The 10,793-nt window shown below is 41.0% G+C and overlaps 2 protein-coding genes across 4 annotated transcripts; one reads left to right on the top strand and one right to left on the bottom strand.

Annotated features, from left to right (window-relative positions):
* Positions 1 to 120: 120 nt before the first annotated feature.
* On the bottom strand, positions 121 to 8,394 carry drg2 (developmentally regulated GTP binding protein 2). Of its 3 annotated transcripts, none has more exons than XM_061749735.1 (14): positions 8,261 to 8,394; positions 5,331 to 5,423; positions 4,912 to 5,072; positions 4,039 to 4,128; positions 3,898 to 3,958; positions 3,704 to 3,794; positions 3,546 to 3,618; positions 2,415 to 2,505; positions 2,242 to 2,339; positions 2,077 to 2,153; positions 1,922 to 2,010; positions 1,776 to 1,834; positions 1,640 to 1,693; positions 121 to 477 (listed from the first exon to the last, which is right to left on the bottom strand). In XM_061749735.1, the coding sequence occupies exons 2-14, from the start codon at positions 5,392 to 5,394 to the stop codon at positions 391 to 393; spliced, it is 1,095 nt and encodes a 364-aa protein (XP_061605719.1). In that variant the 5' UTR covers positions 5,395 to 5,423; positions 8,261 to 8,394; the 3' UTR covers positions 121 to 390. The 3 variants fall into 3 exon arrangements, with proteins under 3 accessions (XP_061605719.1, XP_061605718.1, XP_061605720.1); XM_061749734.1 differs by lacking the exon at positions 8,261 to 8,394 and adding an exon at positions 5,554 to 5,719; XM_061749736.1 differs by lacking the exons at positions 1,640 to 1,693; positions 8,261 to 8,394 and adding an exon at positions 5,554 to 5,722.
* On the top strand, positions 7,992 to 10,327 carry gfer (growth factor, augmenter of liver regeneration (ERV1 homolog, S. cerevisiae)). The gene is made up of 3 exons (XM_061749737.1): positions 7,992 to 8,412; positions 8,722 to 8,930; positions 9,498 to 10,327. The coding sequence occupies exons 1-3, from the start codon at positions 8,212 to 8,214 to the stop codon at positions 9,658 to 9,660; spliced, it is 573 nt and encodes a 190-aa protein (XP_061605721.1). The 5' UTR covers positions 7,992 to 8,211; the 3' UTR covers positions 9,661 to 10,327.
* Positions 10,328 to 10,793: the final 466 nt, after the last annotated feature.

Here is a 10,793-nt window from a genome sequence, read left to right as displayed (position 1 = left end):
AGGTTCAAAGGTGAGAGACCCTTACCTGCTGCATAGTGAGGAGATAGCAAGTATGCAGGGAGGCAACTGCTGGTCAACACTGACCTTATGAGATGTTTAAAGCACAAACAAACAAGGACGTTTTGGTTTTAAAGTTATGTGGACTTTATTCTTTTTTCATCATGACTCGCTTTGTCAATCAACTATTCGTCGATTTAATTAAAAAGAAATGAATGAATCAGCTTTTGCCAAACTGATCCGTTTTGTCATTTGTAGGGTTTTTTTTGTTAAAAGTAATACAAAGAGTTTGTGGGTGCACTTCTGTTGCACGCGAGTATAGGTACAACTTTTCCACCCAATTTAATGCCACTGACAGCTCTTACAGAACGTCCCAAATGACTGAAGATCTCTTTACTTCTTGACGATCTGGATGACATCCTCGTGCTCCATGATATGCGTCAGACCCACCCTCTGAGGACTGTACTTTGTGCTGGTGCCCTACAAAAGAGTACAAAAATGTATTATGGTGCACGTGTTTGATACAAATCTTGGAGTAAATCTAATTAGTATTTAAAGTGATAAAATTATCTAACATGAGTGCGCCCTTCAGAATAATAATTAAAAAAAAAAAATCTAAAATATGCTTGCTGGAATTCAGGCTTTCACAACACTAACAGAGGTACCGCGACTCACGAGTGATCCGACTTGCAGTTTTTCAAGCTACGAACTGTCACAGGGCCTTTTTTTTTTTTTTTTGCTTTGACTTGCAAGCAAAAATTTGAAATACAAGCCATAGATGGTTGCAGCGAACTTCATAACATCAAACAGCAGTTTGGTAGCGAGTGAACAATTCTTCCCTCCGAAAGAAAGAGGCCAAGTGCTTGCTTCAAGCTGTTTATTGCTACTACTAGTTCAAATTTACTGTCAAGCTAAACATACAACGAAGAGAATCACAAGTTTTGTACTTAAAACATCCACATAACCTTCCCTTGAAAAAAGACTGCTACCTTAAAGCTAACACACGATGCAAAGCACCATAGACGGGTTGACAAAACTAGCATCGATGTCACAGTGTAATAACCCTTTTACAACGGATACTTGAATACAAACACATGTAGAGAGACAATATAAAAATACTCACGCATATATTCTTGATTTTCTGCTAAAAACAACTATTACTGCAGCTTATTGAATAATTGTGACCGTCTTCTTCGTTTGCATCCATGCGTATATATAGCTGCCCCATGACGGCCAAGGCATGCATACCAGAAGGAGCCGTTTAATTCTTTACATTGTTTAATTATCGTATTACTGTAAAATATTGTAGGAGCTTTTATTAGAAAACATTGATTGTTAAGAGATTAATGATTAAAAGTTGCGTCTTTTGTGTGGACTCAATCTTGTCTAGATGCAACCGAGGCAAAAGGGAGTGCAGAGGTGCTGTTGATTTACTCAACTAATTTGTTGTATCAGGTTGATACCACAGTGGCATCAAAACAAGACTCAAGAGAATTCAGAGAGCGATTATCTCTATTAAAAAAAATAATACCAACCAAGAATTGATAATTGATTGTTAACGTTGCCCATAGTGGATCAAGGGAATATGGTCAAAACCCCGCCCCTGCAGTCAAAAACACTGTGGAGCTGTGTAAAAACTTACCCAAACCAGAGCATACTTGAACTGGCTTGCTAAGGTTCTGTGAATGCGATGGCACTGCAAACAAATGTATGTACATGTTGTCCTCAAGTCAACCAAACACTGAACTAGTACATATGACATGTGGCTATCTACTGACCACATGTTCTACACTTGCTCCTCTTCTCATGATGATGGCGTCACTGAAATCTGGGCGCTCTGATGGGGTGAGAAAAACAACAAGTTGAACATGAATGCAGAACGCATTTACAGTCGTAGCCATGTGCAAATGTGTATATAAAATACCTCCTCTTTTCTTGGTAAAAATGCAAATCAAAGCCAAGTATTCCCATAGCGTCTCTAGAAGATAATCCAGGTTGAGGTTCATGCCACAACTAGTAAAAGAAGAGCAGTCAACCACTGAACCAACACACACAATAGCACGCAATTAAATGGCCGACCTGATGACAACACTGTGAGGTCTACGAGCCAGGCGGTCCACCTCCTCGATAGAGATTTGATCCACCTTATTGTACACCTAGTTGATGCGCACAGACCAATATGCGTACATGAAAAACATACAAATTAAACAGCAACTCAAAACAACCCTTCCAAAGACAACTTACATATAGACAAGGCATGTAAACTCTGTTCCCAACAATGACATCAATGAACTCGTCTGGCGTGCTGTCCTCCCTGAAGAGGACTTCTGCGTTAAAGATTTCTGAGACGGCCAGTCAATGAAAACAAGAGCATCAAACAGTCTTTCTTTCCTGCTTTCCTGCCTGTAAAAGGATACTATATTCATGAAGGATGAGCTGAACGAGCTTCTCCGAGCAGTGGGTCAGAGGTACTGTGGAGTTGTAGGAGAGGCCACCGCCTTTCTTTTGCTGTTGAGACATAGGGGAGGAAAAAGAATATGTAACACATTTATCCTTTTGGAGGCAGAAGAGTGGAACCTCTAAAGCCAAATGCTCTCAAAGTCATACAATCCCGAGCTTGACCAAAACAGGCGGTTGGTCCAACTATTAATTAGACGGCTACTTTATGGTTAACGGAGGATGACCGAAATGCAGGTGGTGCCATAAGGATTGTGGGGGGTGGACTGCTCCATTGTTACCATAGTGACTCAATTTGTGGAAATAATAATCATTTCTATGCACATTTATCCCAATACTAAACAAAAGCTTATTCATTTATAATATTAATGAAAAAAAATTGTAATTTCCATGTTATCATTGTAATGCAGTGCCGTTAAAAAGTAATGGCCCCTCCTTCTCAGATTTGTATATTTTTGCATAGTTTAGCCACATGAACCACTCATGAATTAATTGTGGTTAATCACAACTTCTGGTTAATTTACACTGATCACACCAAAGCCTGATTACATCCAGACCTGTTCAATCAAGAAATCAGTTAAATAGAATCTGTCCCAACAAAATCAAGTCTGACAAAAGATCTAAAAAGGCTGCAACAAAATGACAACTACCAGTTATAGAAAACACTTAATTTCAGTTGTTGCTGCTGAGGATGGCTCAACCAGTTATTAGGTATAAGGGACAATTACTTTTTCACACAGGGCCAGGTAACAGAATAGTTTTTTTTTTTCCCTTTATATATGAAAGAACCATTTAACAGCATTTTAAGTCCACTTGGGTTATATTTGTCTGATATTTACAGTTGTTTGATTATCTTAAACCAAGTGGAGAAACTATGCAAAAATATAAGAATTTGAGAAAGGAGCCAATACTTTTTCACAGCACTGGAGCTATGTCTTGCACGATACACTACTACATTACAGTTTTATTGTTAAAATAAGTTGACAACTGTGGAAAAGGTCATTAAATCAACAAAGCTAGTAGTGGCTTTTGCACATTCCTGTATGTACTTCACTTGAAGGCAAATGGTATCAAAGAGTAAAACGGCTTACCTTGAAATATATATTAGGTTTTTCCCTGTTAAGCCTAATGCCCACCGACTCCAACTCTTTTTCTAAAAGTGTTCTAGAGAGAAACGACAAACGTCATGGCTGTAGTCTGGACTTTATAAACACAAAGACATGCACACAAATAAGTGTGCACCACCCACCTCTGGACGTCCCCTTTGGTGGCATCCAACATCATTATGACAACGTCTGATGTCCTGGCAACGGCGATGACCTGACGACCCCTTCCCTTACCTGTCAGCATATCACAATTACACAATAATCATCCACACTGGCACAGTCTGACGAGATGGATCAGGGTTGCTCACTCAGCAGACATGAAAGAACTGTAGACTACCTTGAGATGCGCCCTCAATGATTCCTGGCAAATCGAGCAACTGGATGTTGGCCCCTTTGTACTAGCAGTAGAAAAACATGCCAGTGTGAGTGGAACAGGAGCCACAATACGGTATAGGTGTAGTGATGGTAATGAGTCTACCTCAAGGACACCTGGTATGCAGGTGAGGGTGGTGAACTCGTAGGAGGCAGCTTCACTGGCGGTTGATGTCATCAAGCTGAGGAAAGTGGACTGAGAGACAAAAAAAAAAAAAAAAAGCATGCCACTTTCCCAACTTTTAATGTATGAAATTACATGTTGTAAACCTCACAAGTGGGTTTGCAAGCACAGAATCATAGTAAAAGTAGGGCTGCACCGATATCACTTATTTCAGAGCACGAATATAGGTACAAGGACATTTGAGCGCTCGCCGATACCGAGTAGATACTTTACCATACCATTATATCTTGCCATTGTAATGAAAATTAGTTTTTATTTTATTATTAGGTATTAAACATTCTTCAATGTTTAAATGTGTTTTATGTACACCACTTTGTACCAGCTATGGTTGTCATTTAAAGTGCTCTATAAATAAACTTGAGTTCAGTTCAGTTAGGTGGTGTCTCACTTTGAACACAGAGGGGCACTATGCAGGGGCCGAGCTATGTGGTGACCAGGTGTGACCACCCCTGTCGACGATTGGTTTTGCGCACCCAACACAGAATTGTGTGGCTGCACTACTGGCACTATGTAAAAGGAGTATATACAGTAGATAAGAGTCAATGAACACAAAAGAGAAAGTAGAGTGTAGCGGATGTAAACAAGTAGGAGGGGGCAACGGCTCTCGGGAGACTCGGTCCTTGCCAATGATGGCCGCCACCATCGGCACCCGGGCACAGTTAATCATCCATTTTGCAAAGTATAATTTGAAGTCGCCTAAAACTGTGATCATCCGTGTCCTTACAGTATCTTCACACAGTTGAATGTACTACCCGGAAAGAAAGGGGAAAAAAAAACCAAAATCTGAAGACATACCTTACCCACTGAGGGGAAACCAATAAGAGCAACACGTGCATCTCCAGATTTCATAACATCGAAGCCTTCGCCTTTGGCCCCCGCCGACTTGGAGGGCTCCAGCAGCTGAGATCTGTATTTGGCTAACTTGGCCTTCAGCAAGCCCAGATGGTACTCAGTGGCTGTCCGAGAAAGGAAGGAAAGCACCATAAACCAGCACTGTTATTCTGCAAGTGCATGTGTCATCTTCAGTTGTTGATTTGGAAACAGAAAAGCCTACAAATGTTACAAGTTGTCATTTTGATTAAATACCACGTGATAGCAATATTTTCGAGGAAGGTTTTCCAATGATATGTTGAGACATGCCACTGCCACAAAACACTCAAAGGTTCTTCCCTTATCATTCTTGGCAGTAACCTCGCCACTTGCTCCCACGTTACCTTTGTTTTTCTGCGTCCGAGAAATTTCTCTCTCTATTTCGGAGATTTTCTCCAAAATCCCCATAATGTCACTTCAGCTGGACTCCAGTTGTACTGTCAAATAAAGAAAAGCCCATACACAAATGTGTCAATGTAGCTTGGCTAGCCAAACCGCTAAAAAGCAAAGCAAACGGATTTTAACAGTCAGGGAAAACATTTTTAAAAGACGGCAAATCGAACCCACAGTTGTTCAAATGAGGATCCGCATTCAGCTTAGAAGGCTGCAAAAAAAATACACGTTTAAACTTCACCATAAGCTCCACTACTCGGCATGCTTCGGATGAGCAAAACGCTAGCAGCCTGGTGCTAGTGAAGGCGACACTTCTTTGTTGACGGTCTCATTAGCCTCCACGGCTCAATAGCGCCATCTTATGTGAGGAGTATGAAAGAAATCAGAATCAGATTCTGAATCATCTTCATTGGCCAGACAGATATGTTGAAAACACACAACGAATTTGTCTCCTACTAGTTGAAGCCCCTCTAGTACGGCAGTGAACAAGCCACGATAATAAAATATATATTTAGGACATAAACACAAAATTACAGAGAGTCATTAAGCAACGGTCATATTATTGCAATCACTATGAAAAGAACGTTAAAGGCTGCTGTATTGACATCTTTATTGAGAAAGAAAAAGCCCTCGAGCACAAAAGTTGAACAGATCGACAAGGTTATTTTTAGATTAGATAAAAGACAATATTTTTATTTTAAGGTTAAAATATTTTAATAATAAAATAAAAAATACATTTAAATAATCCATCCATCCATTTTCTGAGCCGCTTCTCCTCACTAGAGTCGCGGGCGTGCTGGAGTCTATCCCAGCTATCATCGGACAGGAGACGTGGTACACCCTGAACTGGTTGCCGGCCAATCGCAGGGCATATACAAACAAACAACCATTCGCACTCACATTCACACCTACGGGCAATTTAGAGTCTCCAATTCATGCATGTTTTGGGGATGTGGGAGGAAACCGGCGTGCCCGGAGAAAACCCACGCAGGCACGGGGAGAACTTGCAAACTCCACACGGGTGGGGCCGGGCATTGAATTGCGGTCCTCAGAACTCTGAGGCAGATGTGCTAACCAGTCGTGCACCGTGCCACCTGATTAAATAATTGATTATTTAAATAGCGGCACGGTGGACAACTGGTTAGAGCGTCAGCCTCACAGTTCTGAGGACCCGGGTTCAATAACCGGCCCCGCCTGTGTGGAGTTTGAATGTTCTCCCCGTGCCTGTGTGGGTTTTCTCCGGGCACGCCGGTTTCCTCCCACATCCCAAAAACATGCATGGTAGCTTAATTGAAAACTCAAAATTCCCCATACGTGTGAATGTGAGTGCAAATGGTTGTTTGTTGATATGTGCCCTGCGATTGGCTGGCGACCAGTTCAGGTTGTACCCCGCCTCTCGCCCGAATATAGCTGGGATAGACTCCAGCACGCCCGCGACCCTTTTGTGGAGAAGCGGAACGGAAGATGAATGAATGAATTATTCAATCAACTAATTTGTCAGTTATATGAATGCATAAGTAAAACGAATTTAGTAATATTATAAAACAAATCAACCAACTGATACTGTACAAAAACCCAAAACTGCAACATACAGTGATTATAAAAAGTATCCACATTGGTTGACAAAAAGACCAATAGGACTGATCGAAGACCCTGGGCAGATTAGATTGACCCTGCAGCACATAGAGGCTGAAATTGCAGCCTGCTCATCCTGCAAGAGGGATCCACCGCATCTGCGGTACCTTCTCAAGGTTTTGAGTTTTTCCTTAATTGGGGGGGTTTAGATAAGGGGATGTCATCAATAATTGCCAACTGTGGCAGCCCTTTGAGAGTATTTTGTGATTAAGGGCTATACAAATAAATTTGCCTCAAAATCTTAATTGACAACAAAATCTAAGATCCACATACACCACTAGAAAGTGACCGAATAACTTACAAAGTCATGGAACAAATGTTAACATTTCGGTTGTAAATGTAAGTCAGTGCTTCTGATAGTGTTTTGGCCAACAGAGGAGGCCTTTCTGACCTTGACCTCTCACTGCTAGTAATGGAGCAACCATCATCCACTTTCCGTGTGGATCCATTTTGCTGCACAGTCATCAACAATTTTCCCCTGGTGTTCCATTTTAAACCACTAGATGGTAGTGTTTACCAATGCCTAACTACGTCGTAGATCACAGATACAGCTGTAGGTAGACACGGTACGCCCATTTTGAGCTCCGTAGGAAGGCCCAAGTCGGCAGCTCATTCCATGTGTGGACAACAAGAAAAGCAGAATACTGAGGATTCCGACACACTGTGGTGCTTACGTTTGCGTAAAACGCCGTACAATTACGACAAGGGAGCGGGAAGTCCCTTTCACATTTTTTTTTTTGCTTTTTTACCCCAAATGTTTCGTATTGACAGCATACACTTTAGCAGTGACAAAACAGTAACTATCATAAAAATCGGTTGAGAAATGAGCAAGTTACGCCTTGATTTCAGTGTCCATGCATTGTCTTCTAGGGGAAAGACGACCTTTCCAACATGGCTGCCATGTAGGAACGTAGAATAGCCCCAATAATAAAGCACACTGGCAAATCTAGTATTCATATCTATGACCTAGACTCTGTCACATTCTGTCGTCACAACCGGAAAACCGTCGGCACCTCCAGACTCTCGCTTCCGTCAAAAACGCACGACCAAGTGTAGGATTTATATCACCCGGGGAAGCATGCAGGTTAAGCATGTTCGCTCACTATTAAGGATATTACATATTAAACATGAATCACTTTGCAGGCTGACAGCTAGTTAATAAATAACTATTTTAATTAAGCGGGTCGGAGGACCAACATGTCGGCGTCCTCATCCCAGAAAGGCTCGCCACCAGCCTCCAGCTCACCTGCTTTTGAAGGTTTTCCTTTTGCGGTGCCGGGCAGCACTTCCGAGGAGCAGCAGCCGAGCGGCGGCGTCCAAAAGAAGCCGTGCCGCGCTTGTACGGACTTTAAATCATGGATGAAGACACAGAAGCAGCAGACGACAGCTGCTGTGCAGGTGACATGAGGTCAATGCAGATTGGCAGGTGGTTTAAAAAAAATGTTTTGTTTAGTTTTTTTAGATTGATTGATTTTATGTGTGTTGTTATTGTCTTCAAAACACATCTAATCACGGTGTTTGTGCTCAGGCCAAAGCAATTAAATTATTATCTTGGTACCATTATTGATCAAGACTGATCAATAAAATCTTTTTTTGTAGTTAAGGACCGCTGTTTCAGAGGATGCAGTACAAGAAGTGTCAAATCAGGGCAGATTCTACTGTCCAGCATACAGATTATTATTTAACGTCCATTTTAAACCCGTACAGGAGTCTCAAAATGAGTTGGAGGCACAAGAGCCTGAGTGTCCGCTGGACAGGCAAGAGTTGGGACGTAACACCTGGTCCTTTCTGCACACCATGGCTGCATATTACCCTGACAAACCATCTGTCAGCCAGCAGCAAGAGATGGGCCAGTTCATTAACCTATTCTCCAAATTCTTCCCCTGTGATGAATGTGCAGAAGACCTTAGAAGCAGGTCAGACCACAGAACTCTTATGGAATCAGTGTTCAATGACGCAATACATCTTTGCATGGTGGGAGTTTAAAAAAAAAAAAAAAAAAAAAACATTCTCTAGTACTGTATTTCCTCATAGATTTACTCATTTGCATTTATTCATGGGTATAAAAAGTCAATGTGTGGGTGGCATCATAATTTTCCCATTTTTTTCCCAAATTTTGAAACACTCATCCACAGACACATTTTCAGAAATAGCCAGCTCACTAATGGTTTACTTGGTTGTGTAATTTCACACTTGACGAGTGGTAGGCACTGCAGCGACCCATTTGTATATGTGCATCCATAATAGGTCTCCTTTAAAACAAACAATCATGTCCTTAAATAGACTCCTTCCCTTTACTCAGAAGAAAAATAAAACAGTAACTGAAATTAACTCAGTTCATAGATGTTAGCCTACCATTTGAGCAAGTACAGTATCTTGTCTTTTGTCTCTTTGTCAGAGGCAGTTTTTTTTTTTTTTTTTTTTTTCCTTAGATGACATCATTTGCTCCCCACAGATTAAAAACCATCATTTGCTCCCCACAGATTAAAAACCAATCAGCCGGACACAAAGAGCCGTCACGCTCTGTCCCAGTGGTTCTGTCGACTCCATAACAACATCAATGTGCGTCTGGGAAAACCGGAGTTTGATTGCTCCCGAGTTGATGAGAGGTGGAAGGATGGATGGAAAGATGGCTCCTGTGACTAAAAAAAAAAACCCTCCCAGATCTTTTGAGTGTCGATGCGTTCGGCTTTGGCGCAACATCACGTGAAGATAATTTTTTTTTTTTATTTATTTATTTTTTTTTAAACATGGATTTTCCTGTTCTGCTGTTTACCAATATATTTGGTCCCATAAACAAAATTGAGGGTGCAAACAAACAAGCTTTGTTATTTTGCACCAATATCACTATCACTAGTGCCATTGGCGTCTTCATCAGAAATCACTCATCAATTAGTCATCTGGTCTTATAAGTGGCCGAAGATTTGGACACACACCAGTACAAAGATAAGTCTCTTAAAATGGGTTTCCTCAATGTTTTCCTTTAAAGAATATATATTTTGGCACGTCCCACACAGTGCTCTGCTAACTACAGTTTGTATAATTTGGTTAAATGATTTTTTCTTTAAAATTGACATAGTTTTACTGTCCACAAGTTCTTTGGAAAAAATGAGTCATTTTGATCATGTGTATTTTATTTTCATAATCATGTTAATCATTTTTCCACTGTACTGTGTTGAGTCTGGACATCATATTCTTTGGGGTTAATGCTGATATCATCAAAACAAATTCCAAATTAAAGTTGTTTTTTTTTTCAACAAAATGCCTGGAAGTTATTCTGCATTATGAGATCGTAACATCCCCAAACATTTTTGTATGGAAATATGGGCATGACCCTTTGAAATTTTGAAATGGATTATCACATTGATTCGTCACTGGTAGGCAATTAGTCTTCTGCAAGTCAAAGGACTTCTCAGGTCAAATGTGACCTGATGTGTGTGTGCGTGTGTGTGTGCGCGCGCGCACGCATGCGTGTGCATGTGCACGCTATTAATGAACAACCACATTGTTTAGGGGGTGGGATTAAGACTTGTAACTTAGGTTACTGTATTCCGAGAGACCTGGCCACTACACATTCAAGGAATGAAAATGTGGCGACTTTGTATGATATATTTAGACGCAGCAAGTGTATAAGGTCGAGTAGTAGCTAATTCATTGATTGACAGATGCGTTTCCTTTCATTTGTAGCTACTTCCTCACACACTGGCCTCAGCTCAAATGGACACTAAATGCCTGAATGGCCACCTAAATAAATAAATGCATTTTTTTCCCCCTACAAA

This window comes from Phyllopteryx taeniolatus, chromosome 16 (assembly GCF_024500385.1).
Source record: "Phyllopteryx taeniolatus isolate TA_2022b chromosome 16, UOR_Ptae_1.2, whole genome shotgun sequence".
Lineage (NCBI taxonomy): Eukaryota > Metazoa > Chordata > Actinopteri > Syngnathiformes > Syngnathidae > Phyllopteryx > Phyllopteryx taeniolatus.
This window is presented reverse-complemented; position numbering and strand designations above follow the sequence as displayed.

Coding starts and splice junctions, on each gene's coding strand:
- drg2 (XM_061749735.1), bottom strand. CDS start 5,394: ATGGGGATTTTGGAGAAAATCTCCGAAATAGAGAGAGAAATTTCTCGG. Junction 3,795..3,897: donor CATTGAGGGCGCATCTCAAG/GTAGTCTACAGT, acceptor ATATGCTGACAG/GTAAGGGAAGGGGTCGTCAG. Junction 1,835..1,921: donor TTTTACCAAGAAAAGAGGAG/GTATTTTATATA, acceptor TCACCCCATCAG/AGCGCCCAGATTTCAGTGAC.
- gfer (XM_061749737.1), top strand. CDS start 8,212: ATGTCGGCGTCCTCATCCCAGAAAGGCTCGCCACCAGCCTCCAGCTCA. Junction 8,413..8,721: donor AGACGACAGCTGCTGTGCAG/GTGACATGAGGT, acceptor AAACCCGTACAG/GAGTCTCAAAATGAGTTGGA. Junction 8,931..9,497: donor GCAGAAGACCTTAGAAGCAG/GTCAGACCACAG, acceptor TGCTCCCCACAG/ATTAAAAACCAATCAGCCGG.